We start from the raw sequence: 21,953 nt of genomic DNA on the forward strand, positions 1-21,953 counted from the left end.
TCGATTCAAATTACCGGTTCCGAAAATAAATATGAATGCATAACGTTAAGAAGCGTGCCAATCGTCACCGTCGTCGTCTTCGGCTGAGACAAGGTTTTTGAGATAACTGTTGTCTGGTGGTCTGTCATTGTGACCGAGGAGGTGAAGGTAAAATATGTTGTAGAGGTCAGCATCTGGAAATTTGTTGGGATGTCTTCAAAACCTGCGATCGACACAATACAACCTTTCACCCGCTACAGTCTAGTATAGCATGTATTAAAAAAAAACTATTTTCAATCCGACCGTACGAATAACTTATCAACTGTAACAGCAGAAAGGTTTTTTACACTTAGTGTTCCACCTATAACACTCTAGTAATAATAATCTTTGTGTGGCAACCGAAGCAACGGAGTGAAGACACCGTCATAAGAAACAAATGCTTTTTCCTGAGTCCCTAAAAATGTACATGCAACCAACACATCCCCCTTCTCTTGAGATACCATCAGATACAGCTAAAGCATATCTTTCCGAATAAAAAACACACGCACGCATTCACCTCTACCATTCTACTCATCAATCTGACCCATCGGTTTAAGGTCGGGCGATACCTCAAAGTTGCATCCGGTGCTGGTGATGACTTCCTCCACCGTGACACCGTCGGCGATTTCCTTCAGGATCAGACCTCGCTCCTGATCCACATCGAAGACGGCCTTCTCGGTGATGATCATGTCCACGCAGTTTTTACCCGTCACTGGCAGTGAACAGTCTGTGAGAATTTTGTGTGAACCATCCTTGGCGGTATGTTCCATCGTTACGATGCACTTGGTATCGGGGGCAGCCACCAGATCCATAGCTCCACCCATACCCTTCACCAGGCGACCCTTTTATAAAAGAAACAAAACAAGTTTAAGACTCTAAAATGTCAGATAAGACCTCATTATGCTTTACTCACGGGAATCATCCAGTTGGCCAGATCGCCAAACTGCGACACCTGCATGGCTCCCAGAACGGTAATATCGATGTGTCCTCCGCGGATCATGGCGAAACTGTCGTCCGACGAGAAGTAGGAAGCTCCAGGCAAAACGGTAACGCTCTCCTTTCCGGCATTGATTAGATCCGGATCCACTTCGTGTCGCTCTGGGAATGGTCCCAGTCCTAGAATACCGTTCTCGGACTGCAGCAACACATTGATACCCTTGATGTAATTCGACGACAACACCGGAATGCCGATTCCCAAGTTGATGTGCATACCATCCTTATATTCCAAGGCAACACGTCTCACAATCCGCTCACGCTGCTTAGCTGCTGGAGTGGAGGCCACAACCGATGCAACCTTCTTCGGTTCACGAATTCGCAGGCGTTCGATCGGCTTCTCGTATTTGGCTCCCTTGATGATGCGATGTACAAACACGCTTGGCATATGGACCTGATCCGGATCCAGCGAGCCTACCGGGACAATTTCCTCCACCTCGACGATGGTCGTCTTGGCAGCTTTGCACATGGTCGGATTGAAGTTTCGAGCCGATTTGTTAAAGATCAGATTGCCAGCTTCGTCAGCAACCTGCGCCTTGATCAGAGCGAAATCTCCGGTGATGGCTTCCTCCATGATGTATGGTTTGCCGTTGAACATCTGCGCCGGCCGCGGTTGGCTGGCAATTTCGACGGTTCCATCTTTGCCGTACTTGATCGGGGCACCACCTTCGTGAACTAAGGTACCGAAGGCAGTCGGCGTGAAGAAGGCAGGAATGCCGGCACCTCCGGCGCGGATCCGCTCGGCCAGCGTTCCCTGGGGTGTGAGTTCCAGTTCAAGCTCACCGGTCAGATACTGACGTTCGAATTCGGCATTTTCACCCACGTACGAGGCGATCATACGTTTGATCATGCGCTTCTGCAGGAACAATCCCAATCCGAAGGAATCGATGCCTAAAATGGTGGGAGGTGTGTGGTTAGTTTTGAGCACACGTTGGACGAAAAAAAAGAACATACGATACATTTAAAGCCGGTGAAAGGAAACATTAACCTAGCCAGAACGGATGTTCAAGTGAAAAATATGTGTTTAAAAGCCATGAACATTTGTAAGCGTTAGAAAGGCCGTCCCAGACAATAAGAAGTCGTATGTAGATGTACACACTGCCCATAATCGCATATCATCTTTGCTTGCTCAGCCGTCCATGAATGGTTTCACATTTGTCAGGCCATTTATGACTTATTCGGTGCCAACATTTGAACCCGTGACCTTCAGCGTGAGAGACATGGTTGCTAACGCTTAAGCCCGGTTTGGACGATTAAATTTGGCGTTCAACTCATTTTTGTGTTTGCTGTCAAGTCACTTGAACATCGTTGTCCAATTTCCGCCCAACTTCGAGTTGTTGAAACGTCGAGATCCATTTGTTTTTGCCAAAAACCAACTTCCCTGGTGAAAATTCGGAAATAATAAAAAAAAAATGAATGCCAAAGAAATTAAAATTGCATAATGGACAGATATTTCTCTTCGGAAATTTTCGAATAATTTATAATTCCCAGAAAGTCAATTTATGACAAAAGAGTTTTCTACGGATAACACTAGATCTCGACGTTTCATGCATTTTTAATTTATTTAGCATCAACGAAAAAAATCAACTTCCGACATTTCACCAAGGCTGTGTTCCATTTGGTGAATTTTCACTTAAATTTGACAGATGGAAAATTTTCAAATAAACCTGCTATTGTACCAGACTTATTTCTGACAGACCAGGAATCAATTTTGACAAACACCTTCTCGAAAATAGGAAGCCCTGCGCTTCGGTCAGAGAGCTTATAGGGCGTCGTTGTGCCAATTTGGTCGTGGCACATTTCGAGTATGAGACAGTAATTGCAGTTAGATCAAAAGTGCCTGAGAAAAATGCAAGTACTTTCGCAGATTACCCGAAGTTGCGATAGTGAAGGTATGATCACAGACAAGCAGACATAACACTCTTAAAACGTTCATCAAAATCGTTTTAACGGTCAATTTAAATGTTTCTTAGTTGGTAGTACTGCCACTTGTGGTGCACATAATCAATTCCCTAGCGTTTGACGTTTACACACTACAACCATCTGTTGAGTGTATTGCCCATCATAGTGTATACGACAGATGGCGGTAGGGTTTACAATGATAAATGTTCAATGTGTTGTGTCTGCTTGTCTGTGATATAACATTGATAAAATCAAAACATTGAGAAATATTACGCATCACTTTCAGAAATACTTCGCAACCGATGAACCATTCTGACGGCCATACCCAAGTAACCATATAGTCGCAATATAGCTTGTATATTCTTACTTTGCTTGAGTATGGTTAGTTGGGGAATCTGATGAAATTGTCACTTCTTGAAACTGATCCCTTTCGTATTTCTTTCTTTCATTCTCCTTTCGCACACGGAGCGCTTGATGGACCAGCGACTTTGGACGTGAGCCTCGTCCCAGATCACCATGGCAATTCAATAACATATGGTGGACTTCAAACCGACCAAAAAAGGCGGAATCATACTAGAACCAACCAACCAAGGACGATCTACGGAAGGAAATTGCCGGTGAAGCACGGAATGAAATACGAAGCGTTAGAGAAAAAGTCCAAGGAATTCCAAAGGAAGCAATTAACGGCGGCGGAAGAGCAGAATATGGTGAGAGCTGTCCAAATTTTTGTGTACAAATGAAATATCAACATTAAACTAAATACATGCCAGGGTTGAAAAGAATATTTTCGAACCTGGAAGTGTGTATGTATCACCAATATCCGTTTGATAACGGTGATGCATACATGCGGGGCTTATTGTGAGTGAAAGTAACCTCGGAACGGGCGGACTCGCCAGACATTCTGAAATGGGTTGTTGGATCTGCACACCAAATTTAAATCGCTGAAAATCAGCAAAACTTTGCTGATTTTAGACTTGATGAAAGATCAGCAAAATAATGCAGCTGAATTTTTCAGCAATTCCAACTTCTGTCAAAATGACATCCTTTTACTGAAAATCAGCAATATTTCTTTACTGATCTTTCAGCAATTCAAAATTCTGACATTTGGCAGCATTTTGCTGATTAAACTATTAAATTCAGTGAATCGAATTTGTTTTCACTATAAGAGCTTCCAGCTTCTGTAAAGGATCGTTGATACAAATATATAAATAATAATGATAAAATCGCCAAACTCTTTTCCAAATTACCTACATAATTTTATTTAATTTTAGACAGCAAAAATACTTGCGACTGTGATGCTAACAGTTTGACAGCTCTTTGACTGGGTGTTAGTTTATGTTAGCTGATTTTTTCGGTAATAATATCGTGTGCTGTTTTTCAGTAAAATATTGGATTGCTGATCATGATCCAGCAATTCGTTTTACTGATAATGAAAACTTAAATTTGTTGTGTGCAATATAGCTATCACCTTCTAACTCTCGGACTAAAGCTGTCTACAATGACCATAAATGCGACATTGTAGAGAGAGTTCTTCCGCAATAACACTGCAGGCCAGTGGGGGTTAGAGGGAATACACACACACACACACGCCTTCTCGAAAATAGGAAGATCAACAACAGAGGGATTTCGAACATAAGGCTGTGTTCCATTTGGTGAATTTTCACTTAAATTTGACACGAGATTTGACACTTCGAAAATCCCTCTCTTGCTGATCGTCCGATTTTCGAAAAGGTATTTGTCAAAATTGAGTCCTGATCTGTCAGAAATAAGTCTGCTCGAATAGTAGGTTTATTTGAAAATGTTCCCTCTGTCAAATTTAAGTGAAAATTCACCAAATGGAACGCAGCCTAAGCGTCAGAAAGTTTATTTTCGACAAAAAAATATTTTTTCGAGTTAACACTGAATCTCGACACTTCACGCATTTTCGAATCATTTAGCATACACTGAAAAAAGTCTTCATATAGTTTCCATTGGGAACGCACATGACATTTTTCCAATAACAAAATTAATGATTTTTATCTGAAACTAGCTGAGTGTGCCCGGTCTTGCTCGGGATTCAATATTAGCTTGAGTTTATGCGCCGATTTAAAAAAAAGCATGCTATATTGTACGTAGCCCCCCCCCCCCCTATTATCTAAGGGGCTACCCCCTATGATTATCTCCTTATACCCCCACACTCGCCCCCACATGCCTAATTTGGTTCCATTTGCTTGATTAGTTCTCGAGTTATGCAGAAATTTCTGTTTCATTTGTATGGGAGCCCCCCCTTACAGAAGGGGGAGGGGTCTCGAACCATCATAAGAACCTTCCACGGCCCCAAAAACCCCTGTATACAAATTTTCACGCCAATCGGTTCAGTAGTTTCCGAGTCTATAAGGGTCAGACAGACTGACAGACAGACAGAAATTTATTTTTATATGTATAGATTCACATAACATTCACATGATCACATGAATTCTATGTGATAATCACATAAACTTCATTGGAGACATAAGGTTCATGTGATTTTGTGGTGCGATTGCCAATTATGAGATCACATGAAAGTTATGTGAAATTGTAATGGATATTTTCCACCGGAAATATGATTTATTTTTTGAGTGTACAACAAATTTCGATTTGGTAGATTTTCAGATGAAAAAAGTTCCATCTTTGACGATTTTGCGCCATCCCAAATCATGTCCGATTGAACCCAAATTTGTGCATTGAGCCTTTGTATACAGTGGGTGCACAAAGTATTCGTCTAGCTGCATATTTCTTAAAACTGGTTCCGTTTTCAGTGTTTTGGGGACAAGGAAAAAACATTAGTGTTTACATATAGTAGAAAATGAACCAATAAATCTTAATTATTAAAAATTAATAACGGAAGTCTATTCTTGGTGACAAGAATACGATTACTGGATAGTTCTTATTGTTGTGCATGCTCAAAAAGTATTCGTCCACTTAGGAGTATTCGTTGCATTGAAATGTTAAACTGTCAAAACCTCATTTAACGCATTTTTGTAGTACTTCGGCGTAGATTGCTTAATGACAGAACACTGCGTATTGTTGTTTTGAAAGCTATCTGAGGAAGGTATAGTCGCTGTAGTAGAAAAGCTAGCAACATGGGCCGGAAAGGAAAGGAGACGACCCAGAGCAAACGGAGACTTATTCTGCGTCTTCATAACGAGTGCAAGTCAGTGTACGTGATATCCAGGCTTATAGGCAGACCCCGTTCGACCTTTCAATCGATTAAACTGTGCAACAAGGACTGAGTTTATTTGACTTTCTCGTGGTCCCTTGAGTAAAAGTCTTGAACAAACTTATACCCCAACACGTCCTAATTTTTTGGTACCGCCCTCTTCATGAATTTTGGAATGTTGTCCCGATGCCAGTTGTATACTGCACTGCCTAACTAAAGCATGTTACGACATTGCCGTGCAAGAGTTTTTTTTAGAAAATTACTTGAGGAACATTTAAAAACGATATCTCGTTGTCTTACCTCTCGTTTGGGTGACTTTTCAAATTGGTAACCCCCTAAAAATCTAGACTTCATGGAAATTACACTGTAAAAAACCATAGTTTGTGCTGGTATGTTGAGATTTCCATAGCGTAATTATTTTAACAACCCTAAAGAATGAAAATACTCTATATCCGATGATCCTAATCATACTTTATTGTTATTTTATTCATTTTAATAATGAAACCGTTCTTGCCTAATTATAAGAATAACATAATTATTGATCACTTCTGCAAAACAAAAACCTTCCAAAATAAACCGCGAAGTGGTGGTCCTCGGGCGTTCACCAACAAGGATGAGCGATTTATTGTACGGGAAATCAAGAAAAATTCTAAAACCAATGCACCAAAGCTTGCTAGTGAGTTAGAACGAATAGGAATCAAGGTATAGTATTAGTATGTACCCTTACAATTAGAAATACCTGCAAAACATGGGTATCATGGCCGAGTAGCTCTCAAGAAATTTTGGGTGAATGAAACAAACCGTAAGGATCGACTTGATTTTGCCAAGGAACACCATTTGAAGGATGAAGACTTTTGGAATCGTGTCATATTTTCGGATGAAAGCAAATATAACATATTTAGATCAGATTGCCGACACACGGTATGGCGGGAAAAAATTCTGAGATGCAGCCGCAGAACCTTGTTCCAACTGTGAAACATGATGGAGGTTCTGTTATGGTGTGGTGTGGGGGTGTATGAGTGCTGCAGGTGTGGGAAAATTACATTTTATTGAAGGTTTTATGGATCATAAGATGTATATCCGCATTTTAAAAGAACATTTGAGTGTCAGTGCTGAAAAATTGGACTTACAAGGAACCTACATCTTTCAACGGGATAATGATCCAAAGCACACAGCTCATAATACTAAGCAGTGGCTGCTATATAATACTCCAAAACAACTTTAAACGCCCCCACAGAGCCCAGACATCAACCCAATTGAACATCTTTGGAAGATACTGGAGATGAAATCAGGAAAAGGCATATTTCAAATAAAAATGAATTGAAACAAGCTTTGAAAGAAGAATGGGACAAAATTCCACCCTCCGTCACAACCACGAACGTTCCAAGTAGTTTTAGATTCAAAGGGAATCCCAACCAAGAATTAATATTCACTTGTTGCTTTTATTCTCAACACTACATTGAGTAAAGCGTATGTAGACGAATACTCTATGCGCTAGACTGCCAGTTATATATTTCTTGTGTTATCGGCGTTATCGCAAATCGAATGTGTTTCTGTTGATTTTAAATGAAACAGATTTGTGAAATAATTTTCTATCAGATTTGATCACTAGTTTTATATGTTTTGCCCCTAACATGATTTTAAAAGCCATTTTGTAAAAAGTTTGCAGCTAGACGAATACTTTTTGCACCCACCGTATGGTCGGCTCATAGTTTGTCATATACCGCATTCAAAATCGAACTCGTTGACTTACAGCACTATATTTCATCCTCATAACGAATGTCATAACACTAATTTACGATTTCTAGAAAACAAAAAAATCCGAGGTCACTCTTGTAAAACGATACCTAAGTCACGCATTTTATTGCTAACCTAACACCCAAAATCAACATAACCTCTTTTTTTTGCAATCTCCTGTACGATAACCCAAATATTTAAAATTCATAATTTCGGCCAGCCGATACCTCCTAATGGATGGAGTCAGCAGATGGGCAAAATCCCCGGCGCGATTTCTGTTCGAATTTGTTTTGGCAGGTCAACGGCGATAACGCAGCATGTATGATGCAAAACCATTAGGTATACGGCATTCAACGCACCCACCGAATTCGTGTCCAAAAAACTGGATTGAACCACCTCTCGCCCAGAGCTAACGCTTGTTTAATAGTCTTGACCTGATGATGAAGCCTCTATTCCGATCCTGGTGGTGCCATCAAGGCATAGATAAGAATGCGGTTCGGTTCAGACTGGGTGTTCTCGTGATTTACTGAGTACGAGTTGCCAGCCTTTCTTATCACGCCCAAGAATAGGGTGGTGTGACCGGACGTTAGCTGTTACGACAAGGGGATGGTCAGTCTTTCGTGGGGTAATTAACCATCATCTAGAGGTAGGTGGCGTTCATTATCTTATCGCACGTCCAAATTTATCAACTAAATGTGTCGCTGCGCGAAAATCTAGCAGTTTGCGCATCAGACGCCCACGTTTGCTGAGTGACGTCTTTTTGATGTTGGTTCGGTATATTCATCAAACCATAACATAAGATTATGTAAGCTGTAGTAGCGCGGCTTAGCCGGTTTTGCCGGGTTCTGGTGAACTTCTTCCTGCTCTTGAATATTTTTTTTCCCGAGTCGTGCCAGACTTTTATTATATTGCGCTTGCGCAGAGGTGCCTCCCCATTTGATTAGTTTAAATGTCTGCGTGCAACAGTTAAGTAATGCACGATGAGCGAGTTCGATTGGCAACCAGACGAACAAGCCTCCGCTTTTTATATTCGCTCGTTCGCTGGTTGTAGCGATAAACTATGCACATGGCGTTTATACCAACGTAGAGTAGAACTTGCGTCTGCCTGTTGTCAATTTTGTTTCTCATCGTATTCTTAAAGATTAATACAGCTACCAGTTTGAACCGGTAGTGTCTGAATATTTTTACCCAAAAAAATGGGACGTTAGAAATGGTTTGTTAAAATTGAATGACGCACGCAGGCAGGATGTGTTTAGGCCCTTGGAAATGTTTAACTTAGGACATATTCAGTGGTGATGTAACTTGAATGTTAAGCGCCGGTGGTGTAGTGGTAAGCGTGATTACCTCTCACCCCAGCAGGCCTAGGTTCAATCCCAGTCGGCGCCGCCGGGATGTTCTGAGGCATAACATCTCTGATCAAAGCCGTTGGTCCCCGGTTAATGAGTTTAATGGGTCGATATGTAGGTTCCAGGTGTGGGAGCTGCCTCCCTGGCGTCGGTAGCATTGGTGCTCAGCACGGAAAACAAATCAAGGAAAAACAATTGAATGTTATAATTGGTACTTTTCTCGTATACCAACTGACCACCTGAAAAGCTACCATTTTTTTTGAAGTAGGACTACGTCTGTGATTTCTATATGGAGGTACACTTTGTAAAAAACCAAAAATGGAACATGAAACAAAATTGTGAAAGATTTTGAACGTTAATAACTTTGCTGTCCCTGGTCCAATTTCAAAATTTTTATCTACAATCGATCAGCAATATGTCTACGCATCGATAGCAATGCTTCTGACTGTTGATTTTTTCAAAAGAAACTATTGAAAAAGTGGTAAATGTCCAGCATTGTCCAATTACGTACATGCTTATGCTGCTTTCCCAACACAGTCATCAGAGAATCATTCCTAGACGAAACATGTCGATGTAGCATTACGACGAGGCTCGGTAGCTCAGTGGTTACCGTTTCTGCTTACTGGGCAGAAGGTCGGGGTTCGATCCCAGGCCCGTCCCCATCCTTGCAATTTTTCACTTTGCCTTATCCTATTCCCATTAGATTTAAATAAAAACAAATTCTGCTTTAACCGCTCGCATCACTTACTACATGAATCCTGATCTAAAAATAACCTACCTCACTAACACAACTATCCTTCCCGAGACAGCCGTGGAGATGTTGAGGAATTGTCGGTCTCTAGTAACAACCGCACTGTGCAAGTTGATTAGTTCTGATCATTCACGGAGGAGCAACTTAAGAAGGTCGGATAACGTTAACTCGACGGCCAACATTCATTGATACCATTGTTGTTGTGGATGATAGAAGAGAATAGCAGAAATAGTGCGAAATAGGTAAGTGAAATCGATAGAGAATTGTCTTTCATCCTTCTGCTTCTGAGCCCCTTACAGTCGTCGTCACAGCAATGAAAACTAGCATAGCACCGCTTTTGGTTCTAGGGCACTTGTTGGTTTCAATTTTAAGATCAGGATTCATTGTGATGCGATCAGTGAAAGCAGCAGAAATTTCCTTCCCAACTCTCTTGTGGAATCTTTTAATGACTCTGAAAAGGTCCAGCTTTGTTAGATTTCGACGAAGAAATTAAGAACGACGAGCCAGCTGAATGTCCTTTGGCATAATTGTGACACGCTTGACGTGGATGGCGCACAGGTTGGTATCTTCGAACAGACCGACCAGATGGCCTTGCTGGATTCCTGCAACAGCCGAGCTCTGGATGCGCAGATCGGTCTTGAAAGTCCTGGGCGATTTCAGGAGGAGCCTGTCCTTCGGTGGACTTACGAGCGGTCTGCTTGGTACGAGCCATTGTGCTTAGTTACGGTGCAGATACGATGAATCGAACACGTTGAATAAAAATTTCAACCACTTTCTCCTCTAATAACATACTTTTGTTATGTTCAACCAATCATAAACGATGAAAGAACAAAAATGCAACAACTTGCAAGAAGAATTTAGCCTTCGAGTAGGTATAAAACAGGTATTCAAGCAGGTCAGAATGTATTGAGCTCGCTCTCTAGAGTTAAATGGAAAGTTTTTCGCATCCATTTCGTGTCAACCGTACCCGAAGACAGCTTAAACAGCATAAACAAAGCCTGCTGGACGTGGCAAAGGAGGCAAAGGACTCAGCGAAGGAGGAGCCAAGCGTCATCGTAAGGTGTTGCATAATAACTTACAGGGTATTTCCAAGACTGTCGTCAGGCTCTACGTGATAATGCGTATCTCCGGTCTGATCTACGAGGAAACCCGAGGTGTGCTGAAGGTGTTGCTGGAAAACGTCATTCGTGACGCTGTTACCTACTCTGAAGACACCAAGCGTACACTCTGAAGCGACAGGGACGCACCCTATATGGTTTCAGGTTAAGCTTCGTTCATTTTCCCAATCTGAAACGGCCCTTTTCTAGGGCCAATAACTAATTTCAAAAGAGATGGTTTAGGAGTTTTACTAAATTTGGCATGAATGAAATTCCTGGTAGCAACCAAGTTTCTAATCCTGAAGCAACTGGGCCGATTCTCTGAGTGCCCATTTCTCGTAGCGAAGCTCGCTGCCTTTCCAATCACCGGGTCAACCCGTGTCCAGCAGTAGCCGGGAATTTTAAATAACGTTCGTTCAAAATAGTTAACATATGTGAGCGTAGTCCTACGTCAACTGTTCGTACAACCCCATTGGGCTGTCCCTTGTAGTTTTTTATCTAAGGCTCTATCATAAACAACTCACGGTGTCTCTGATAGAATTTATCCTCCGATACACAGTGGGTCAGGATTTAAATCTAGCAGGAAACAAATAATAACGCTCTGGTATTGCATCCAATTGAGTTGACGTCTTCAGTGAAATTTATTGGATTAATTAGGACTACAATTTGGTGGATACAAATAGTTCCAATTTTTGCCGCAAAGATGGCGCAGCGATACAAACTTCCCTCTCCTTGGAGTTTTTGCACCTTGCTGTTGGTGGGCGGGCTTAATTTCATGCTTTATAGTGGAGTGTTGGAGACGATAGGTTTATGGCCGGCGTTGCTGGCTCATGCCGCGATAAAATGGCGCCATGGGCAAGCAATGGGGATGACTAAGCTTCCCCTCTCTGATAAACCACTACATGAGAGAACCAGTGATAGTATCACACTTGTTACTCCTTTGATTGAGAGCCGCGTCGTAGTACGCTACCAGAGCAAAGCTGAAGATCAAATTGAAATCAAAATTTGCTGTTATGATGTAACTTATTTTGAATACTCCAGTTGATCTCATTTTGGTTGACTTAACGGTTAACACAACAAAAATGAGAGCAAAATTTTACACTGTCGAAGCAAACGGAAAACTAATCCTGCTTTCATTGAAATCAATTTGATTACTGATTTTGCATTCATAATGTTTAACTGAATACGGGCCTGGAGTAAATGGTTACCATTAATGTTTCTCAATCTGAAATACTTGGGCTCCAATCTCACCCCGGGCAAGTCACGAATGACCTAAAATGTGTCAAACAAATCAAATAAACAATAATCATTAGTTCAACGACAGATGAATTTCAATTAAATTTTAAACAAGACGTAAATAGCAAAACTTCAAGTTAAGTTGCTTTCATTTCAAAAGTCTTGACTGCATAATGAAAGCACAATATCAAGAGCAAATTTTCATTACGTCGAATGTAACAAAGGTAAACAAAGTCGAGCTATCAGTGTCAATCGATTCTCCTGCTATTACACTATATACTGTCCGAATATAGGATCAATTCCCATTTTTAAATTTATTTACCAGTCAAATTGCTTTTTGACGTAATCACCTTCCGATCAAAATAGTTTTCGATGTTACTTAAGTCACCCAATTTCTATGGAGATGCCGTTTGACTTAAGTAACAGCGCTGAGAAACCCGTGAAAAGTGTACGTTCGTCGTTTCGCTTTCTCATTATTAAAGTGAATAAATCGAACTGTTTGTTGCTACGATGATTTCGGTGGTCCTAAAATGATGAATGGGCTGCACGTAAGGAGACGTAATTGATAATTCTCCCGAATATCCTGGTAAATACACTTTGACTTAAGTAACAATAGGGGCCACCAAACGACGTATAATAACTTTTGACTCAAAAACCAGTATTTCTAAGCATGAAAGCTAGCGATTTGCCTTTGTATGATTAAAACCCGGCTGAATATGATAAACATTGCTATCACTATGAGATTATATGTGTTTAATTGGAAATAGGAATAACTTTTCGGTCATCAAAACAAAACTTTATTTTTCTCGGATCGGTGCGAATGTTACTTACGACATAATGAAAATTTGCTCTTGATATGATATCAGACTTATGTCGCAACATTTGAAATCAAAATGAGTTTTCATTATGATAGGAACTGCACACTTTAATATCGATTTGCTTTCATTTTGTTAACCAACTTTGCTCGGGTAACGTATAGGCACTAGACTGATGCAAAATTTGAAATTTTCGCTCCACAGTGCTCAAGCGGTTCCAAATTGGGCCCTGATGCCTTCCAAAATTTGAACTCATTTAGTGAGAAACTGACTTGGCACAAACCATTTGAAGTTTGTATGGGAAGTACTATGGAGAAACCATAATTTCGGTTCATATCAATCTCAAAATTCACCAGTTCACTCTACTTTAGAAAATGATAGCTAAGCTTGATTTTCTCAGCTACAACTTTGTTGAAGACTACTTTTCGATCAAATGCTAGGAACAAAAGTTATAAATGATTCAAGTCACTGATGTCTTATGATTATGCTCAATCAACTGTTCAGCAGGCAACATTGGTGTTTATGACGCGTAGAATAGAGGACAAAAATCATGGCTACTATGTCACACTGCAGAATACAGTGTTGCCCACAATACAATTGCTTAATCTTACCATAAGATTATCAGTCTCTTAAACAATTAATAATTATTTAATTTGACGTTTTGCTGAAAAATGATTTTCGGCAAAGTTGTAGCTGATAAAAATTCCCATAAGAATAGCAATAGAATTGGTTAACAGTACAATATGTAAAAAAGCTAGAAGACCATGAACAAAAAGTTTTGTTTTCCCATAGTAATTTCTATATAAGCCTTAAATTGTTTTGAGCCAAGTCAGTTTCTTATCAAATGAGTTTAAACTTTCGGAGGCTAATCAGGACCCAATTTGAAACCGTTTGAACACTGTGGAGCGAAAATTTCAAATTTTGCATCAGTCTAATAGGCACTGACGTTGGGTGTGATACTGGCGGGTTTTGCCGCAAATCACTCTTAAAAAGTTGCCCAAGACCAAAAAGCGTATACATCTTCAAACAACTGAGATATACGAAGTTTTATAATATTTGTCTAAAATTGACGTTTTTAGTGTTATATTTCGAACAATCGTTCAAAAGAATACTCCTATCATTTTTCCGCAATCGGTACTGATCAATCTTTTCCAGATCAATGCTATCAGAGTTGCGACCTATCACAATCACGATCGTCAAACAGCTGATGGTAGTCATGCTTAATACATTCCCATCAATAGACGAGTGCACGGATGGATTTGAGTTCACTCACTCGATAAAAAGTGACACAACAGCGGGGCCCTGTTTACTAAAAATGAACACATATGTGTTCATTTTTAGTAAACAGGGCCCCGCTGTTGTGTCACTTTTTGTCGAGTGAGTGAACTCAAATCCATCCGTGCACTCGTCAATGTGCTTGTCGAAATACTCAACATGACCATCCAGTAAGTTGAAGAAAGAAGTAAAAAGCAACAGGTGAATGTCGTCTTCGGTGTTGATCCATCGCCGAACTGGTCAATCCCGACAATCACGACACTCAACTGGGCTCGTTTTGAAGCAGTTGCGCTGCTTTGCTTGCTTATGTGAGTGGGTTGGTGAGTGTGCCCAACAGCCAATGAGGTACAGAGAGAGGTGAAGCAGATCGTGAAATATGGTTGTATTAGTAAACCAAAAAATCAACTTAAACACAAGTAGTGACGTCACTAATTGCTTGTATCGTACAGAGGTTTTACTCACACAACTTAAACGATTGCTTCACCTCGATAATCCAGCTCATTGCCCAACAGCTTCCGATTTATTTTGCCAGCTGTGTTTGTAACTCACACCGCGCGTGCCGAGACGAACTTGGAATGCGTAGGCATTATTTTCATTTTCTTTTGTCGTTTCGCTTTACATCATCAGCAGCGAGTGTTACGTTTTGCCTGTGAGCAGCGACCATTACTGGTGATGATTGTTGTTTGCCATGGCTCTACCTCTCACTGCGTGACAAAACGTTCTGTCAGCGGTAGTCGGTTGATGCGTTGTCGAGTGTCAAGCAAGTGTCATGATTGTAAACTTTTCTGCAGTCTGCTGCGAATAACACGAAGACTTCTTCCTTTAGCGAAAATGCCTGCGTCATCGGCGAACAAAGATTTGTGGCAACCCTGAGGCAAACATCAGAAGAAAGGTTTGTGTATTTGCTCATTTTTCTATGAGTTGCTTCCACCTTCGCTCAAGCGCAGCGCTACTGTTTTTGTCGTTTGGATTCTGGCAAAGTTGCAAATCTTCTTGATATGATGATGTCTTCGGTTTTATAGCTTTCATAATGCCCTCAAAGGCAGACCAGAAACATAGCCTTTTGTGATGTGACAAGCAACGGTCTATCAGCAGCCGGAAAGAGTTGGAACCGGTGGGGAACATTGTTGGAGACCGAATATAGAGGATGATGAATATGACTTCTGTAGTTTGTTTTGTGTTAGTTGCAGCATTATTTGAATTAAGGGTACTAATGGAGTCTGATTAACTGCCTCCTGCTCTCGAGCCCTCGCTAGAACCCACATTTCGGATTTAAATCTGTACTTGAACCAAGAAGTGAACTGCTGGTCTGAGTTCCTCTGGTATAATCAAGGTTCTGCATTATAAGTAAGATGATCAAGGCATTGCAAATGGTCATTCTGTACAGGTATATTTGGAAAATTATCTCACTACGCGACGCTAGTGTACATGTGAACTTACTGTATCTTTAAGCTATATCTTGAAAGCAGCACCATCTACGAAGTCAGGACATCTACGTAGTCCACAAGGAAAGGTAGTAAGAAACCAGTGAACTCAGAAAAATGAAACTTCTAAGAAAGATTCTTCAGACAACTTTCGGTGGAAATCGGAAGAAACATCTGGAGCTAGTCAGAAGCAACCGAAATCGGAGAAAGTTGGAAAACATCTGGTGAAGTCTACTGACGCTTCCTGGAGTAGTTGTTACATCAAAATATTAAAATTAAATGGTTGAATTTATTAAATACTTTATGGCTAGCTACTGAAGAATACTATTTAAAAAATCCCTGCCTTTGAGACTAATACTACTACAGATGGCTACTACAAAATGGTGAGTTGACAACCTGGAAGGAGCGGAATACCTAGCTCTGGTCCTCACAAGTTCCTATTTCACGCCTCCCCGAGTCATATGATAACAAAAGACTACCAGCTGAAACATGGACACAGCTGGGTGGCGTAGCCTGGGCAATGTTGCCAGTCCGGCAATAGCAAAGTGAAGAGGTGCGACGCGAACACTGGCGCGTTAACCATAGTACGGTGATAGAGAGGTGCGGCTCAAAACGGCGTCTGTTCTCCATGTTAGGAGCGGCTGATCACCGTCCTAGTGCCAGCGTGGAACTCTAAACAGAGCTGCGCACGATGGTCCCCCGGCGAGACAGGGGTTGGGGCAGGCCCAACAAGCCGCCCTGGAAAAATACATAAAGGACTACGATTGGAAAATCGGAACATGAAACTGCAAATCGCTCGGCTTCCCGGGCTGCGATAGGTTAATCTATGACGAACTTCAACCACGCAACTTCGAAGTCGTGAGGATTAAGGGCCGTTTCTTCAACTACAGCATCATCAACGTGCACTGCCCACACGAAGGGAAACCCGACGACGAGAAAGAAGCATTCTATGCGCAGCTGGAACAGGTGTACGACGGCTGTTCGCGAACGGGACGTCAAAATCGTCATCGGCGACATGAACGTTCAGGTAGGACGGGGGGCAATGTATAGACCGGTAATCGGGCCAAACAGCCTGCATGCCGTATCGAACGACAACGGCCAACGATGCGTGAACATTGCAGCCTCTCGGGGTATGGTAGTTCGAAGTACCTTTTTCCCCCGCAAGGATATCCACAAAGCCACCTGGAGATCACCTGACTAGCAAACAGAAGAACAAATCGATCACGTTCCAATCGACGGGAAATTCTTCTCCGACATTATCAATGTCCGCACGTACCGCAGTGCGAACATAGATTCGGACCACTACCTAGTTGCAGTATACTTGCACTCAAAACTCTCGACGGTGCATAACACCCGTCGAAGTCGAACGCAGCGACCCAACATTGAGCAACTACGGGACGCCGGAGTAGCCCAGGACTACGCGCAGCAGCTGGAAGTTGCACTACCCACAGAAGAGCAGCTTGGCGCTGCTTCTCTTGAAGATGGCTGAAGGGAAATCCGTTCCGCCATAGGTAGTACTGCTGCAGCGGCACTAGGTACTGCAATCCCGGATCGAAGAAATGACTGGTTTGACGGCGAATGCAAACTGTTAGTAGATGAGAAGCATGCAGCACGGGCAAGAATGCTGCAGCACCGCACGCGATTGAATGTGAAGCGATACAGACAAGCGCGGAACAGACAAAACTCGGTTTTCCGAAGGAAGAAGCGTCAGCAGAAAGACCGAGATCGCGAGGCGATGGAAAATCTGTACCGCGTAAACGACACACGGAAGTTCTATGAGAAGCTAAATAGTTCGCGCAAAGGCTACGTGCCGCAATCCGATATGTGCAAGGACTTGGACGGTAACCTTCTCACGAACGAGTGTGAGGTGATTGAGAGGTGGAAGCAGTACTATGACGAGCACCTCAACGGTGAAGCAGCAGAAAACGAAGGTGGCACGGCAACAGACCTTGGAGCACGCGCAGAAGACTACAGGCTACCGGCCCCTGATCTTCAAAAAGCTGAGGAGGAGATCGGTCGGCAACAAAGCAACTGGTGTAGATCAACTACCAAGTGAGCTATTAAAATACGGTGGTGAAGCACTGGCTAGAGCGCTGCACTGGGTAACTGCCAAGATTTGTGAGGAGGAGATGTTACCGGAGGAGTGGATGGAAGGTGTCGTATGCCCAATCTACAAAAAGGGTGACAAGTTGGATTGCTCCAACTACGGCGCGATCACACTGCTGAGCGCCGCCTACAAGGTACTCTCCCAAACTCTATGCCGCCGCCTGTCACCATTTGCAAGAGAGTTCGTGGGGCAATACCAGGCGGGATTCATGGGTGCCCGCGCTACCACGGACCAAATTTTCGCGATTCGGCAGGTTCTGCAGAAATGGCGCGAATACAACGTGCCCACACATCATTTGTTCATCGATTTCAAATCCGCATACGACACAATCGATCGAGATCAGCTATGGCAGATTATGCACGAGTACGGATTTCCGAATAAACTGACGCGATTGGTCAACACGACGATGGATCGAGTGATGTGCGTTGTTCGAGTATCGGGGACACTCTCGAGTCCCTTTGAATCTCGAAGAGGGTTGATGGACTTTCGTGTCTGCTATTCAACTTCGCATTAGAAGGTGTGATCAGAAGAGCTGGGATAGACACGAGTGGCACGATCTTCGGAAGTCCATCCAGCTTCTTGGCTTCGCCGATGACATTGACATCATGGCACCGAACTTTGAGACGATGGCGGAAACGTACATCAGACTGACGGCTGAAGCTAGGAAGATTGGACTTGCCATCAACGCATCAAAGACAAAATACATGAAAGGAAGAGATTCTAGGGAAGACAATGTTAGCCTCCCACCCCGAGTTCAGATTGACGGTGACGAAATCGAGGTGGTCGATAAGTTCGTGTATTTGGGCTCACTACCAGCAGAGAAATTCAAAGACGCATTATGGCAGGGAATCGTGCCTACTTTGGACTCCGGAGGACGCTCTGGTCGAATAAAATTCGCCGCCGCACGAAGTTGACTGTCTACAAGACGCTGATTAGACCGGTGGTCCTCTACGGCCACGAGACCTGGACTATGCTCGTGGAGGACCAACGCGCCGCCCTTGGTGTTTTCGAACGGAAAGTGTTGCGTACCATCTACGGTGGAGTGTAGATGGATGACGGAACGTGGAGGAGGCGAATGAACCACGAATTGCACCAGCTGCTGGGAGAACCATCCATCGTCCACATTGCAAAAATTGGGCGACTACGGTGGACTGGGTGCATCGTAAGAATGCCGCACGACGACCCAGTGAACATGGTTCTAGAAAGTGACCCAACAGGAACAAGAAGAAGAGGCGGCAAGGTGGATCGACCAAGTAGAAGGCGACCTGCGGACCCTTCGCAGACTACGAGGCTGGCGAAGTGTGGCCATGGATCACCGGTTATCCCTGGCTTCGCTTGAAATGTACCCAATACACGAAAACATATACATTTACCACCACTACTGCTGTTGGTATTAAAACTCTTATAAAATTGATGGCGTTTGCATGACTTATTAGCGAATAGGTCCCGTTCAAATATTACGTAATGCAAGACGGGGTTGATAGTTAGCCAGACAACTCCTTACACGCCATTAAGTATGGGAAATGTGCGTAATGAGGAAGTGAGTGATGTTAAAACATTCGCTTTTTTTTTACGTTACGTAATTCAAGAACGCAACCATAGTGAATAGGTAATTTACATTGTGTACGTTATACATGAGAATTTTATATTTGAAAATAAAACCAATGGAAAGCAGACTTAATACGACATATTTTAATACAGTAAATTCCCACAACTCGATAAAGAAGAAATCATCGAGGGAGATAAATTTGGAAATTTGTAAAATGATTGAAATACTCTAGAGTTATTAGACCATCGAGTAAGGGAGAGTTGACTGTATTACAAATAGAACAGTTAATGCGATGTAAACTACCACCAACAAACGTTATGAGAAGATACAATAAATATAAATAGAACAAAAGGGAAAATCTTATCAATTTAGGATCAATTTGCCAATTGAAATTTTCCATCACGTACCGCCGCCTAGAAAAGAACATTAGTCATCAAACAAACCGTAAATAATCTGTTAGTAGGAATACGAACACATTGTTAGACCTAGCGCCAACTGCCCTACTGCTTAACAACCACAAAATTGGTTTTCGTTTTAGAAATTGTAAATTTAAATAATTTTACTAGAATTGCATTACTTTGCCTAACCGAACCAAACCGTAATCGCCATTAGCTATAATTAAATGCCATCCTGTTTTTTTGCGTATTCTTCCATTCTCTGGAGCAATTTCCAGTGCATGTGGCGTGATGCTGGATTCAGTCAGTCTCATACCACATTGCAACTGAATACATATAGGTATGCTAATTTAATAATTGATAAGCTCATGTGGACGTGAGTTCCGACCGTTTCATTCACGCTATCTATTGGCCCTGAAGTCTTCTGATCACTCCCGCTATCTATCTACACCGTTTAAGCCCTAGCTACAAAACAAATCTACTGTAAACGCTTGTTGATAAAATCAGCTTGCTTACCGGCATTGTTGGACACCACGGTCAGATCCTTGATGCCCTTCTGGACGCAGGCCCCGATCAGGTTCTCTGGAACACCGCACAGCCCGAAGCCACCCACGAGTAGCTTGGCACCATCCGGAATGTCGGCAATCGCTTCCTCGGCGGATTCGAAGATCTTGGAACGCTTTTTCGTTGTCGAGTAGCGACACGCGAGGACCTGCGGTTCGGGAGCGTCGAGAGAAGCGGATCAATGTGTTTGTTATTATATGCGGCAATGATGGATGAGATGCGGTAAATGAAACAGTAGTTGTCGGGTAGTGCCAGGAGGGATTTACAAGTTTGTGTTACCAAGCGTGGTGTACGGATGAGGGCTTGCCGGGTTGTTTTTGTTGTTCTGTGAACCTTATTTGTATATTATTATAATAGTGTCTAGAGGCTCGGCTTAGCAGCATAGTTGTTTACGGACTATGGATTGTTTTTGCGTTAGAAGCAATTTGTATTTACGAGATCTGAGAATTTGCAATTCATTTACAATGACGTCATCTATTTTAATATAAACTACCTACGTGCGCAAATCGACCATGTTCACCTGTTCATTTTTTCTCTAAACCAATAAGGTGGAACGTTCTATCAATGAGAACCATGTAAACTATAATAACGATTTACCAATGCATTTCTACATTTTCTACGACGTGCAAAATACAGTCGTCCGTTTCGACGAAAGTAAAAATAAACCTTTCCTAAGTGAGTAACCTTGCCACGCTTGCGTATGTAGCGTGAATTATAGCAATAGGTTATATATCGTTGCCGGCAGATTCAGAGACGCAGTGGATGTATAACAAAGTCATACGAATTAAAAAGGAAAGTCAAAGGAGGACCGATTTTCGCGCGCGTCAGTCTATTTTTTTGGGTGCCACCACTCTTACTTAAATTGATCCTCAACTCCCCTTACTCTTCCTTCACCTGCTGAGTTGTCAACGTTATCGGGGGAGGGTCAGTACTTTCCCTCAAGAGTTCACCTCCCTCAATCAATCGCACCATATAGTCCAAATTCTGCGCAGTGCGTAAATTTATCAAATTTATGGATGTTAACAAGCTTTAATTCAATCACAATCGGAATCATTCCGTTCAACCGAGTTAGGTAACACAACCATCAATGGACATGGTGGGGGAAACTGGACCGACTGAAAGGGAGGCGTAACACTCACCTTGGTGATTTCCAGGGTCCGCTGATTTATCCGGAAGGCGGTGAACACCTTGCCGGTGCACAGAGTCAAAGCCATTTCCGCTGTTTCTGTGTTATTCGACGATGCACCTGCACACCAAAAAATCAATCAGATCCAATTCAAGGCACGACTTTCCGGGGTGTCGGGTTTTCTCCTTCTCTCGGAACTGTGTTCACAGTTAGAACTCACAATATCGACTGATCCGCGCTTGGGAGGAACTTCTACAAGGAAGACATTCGTACAGTGCTGTCCAGAATTACTCGCGCACCGGGAGCAAGAGCAGAAACCGCAGAAACTTACCTCTACACAGACGATTATGTCAGGTTGTATTATCTGAAGCAAATGTTACTACCACGGGTACTAGCTAGACCGGTAGATACGAGATTACTTCTTACAGGAGGTTCCGTAC

At 42.4% G+C, this 21,953-nt stretch overlaps 1 protein-coding gene across 1 annotated transcript; it reads right to left on the reverse strand.

Moving 5' to 3' along the window:
* Positions 1-234: 234 nt before the first annotated feature.
* On the reverse strand, positions 235-21,727 carry SCOT (Succinyl-CoA:3-ketoacid CoA transferase). The gene is made up of 4 exons (XM_065231842.1): positions 21,527-21,727; positions 20,340-20,535; positions 932-1,902; positions 235-860 (listed from the first exon to the last, which is right to left on the reverse strand). Exons 1-4 carry the CDS (start codon positions 21,599-21,601, stop codon positions 546-548), a joined length of 1,557 nt encoding a protein of 518 aa, XP_065087914.1. The 5' UTR covers positions 21,602-21,727; the 3' UTR covers positions 235-545.
* Between the last annotated feature and the right edge of the window lie 226 nt (positions 21,728-21,953).

This window comes from Ochlerotatus camptorhynchus, unplaced genomic scaffold (genome assembly GCF_037179485.1).
Source record: "Ochlerotatus camptorhynchus isolate MF236.1 unplaced genomic scaffold, CSIRO-AGI_Acam_v1.1 ptg000361l, whole genome shotgun sequence".
Lineage (NCBI taxonomy): Eukaryota > Metazoa > Arthropoda > Insecta > Diptera > Culicidae > Ochlerotatus > Ochlerotatus camptorhynchus.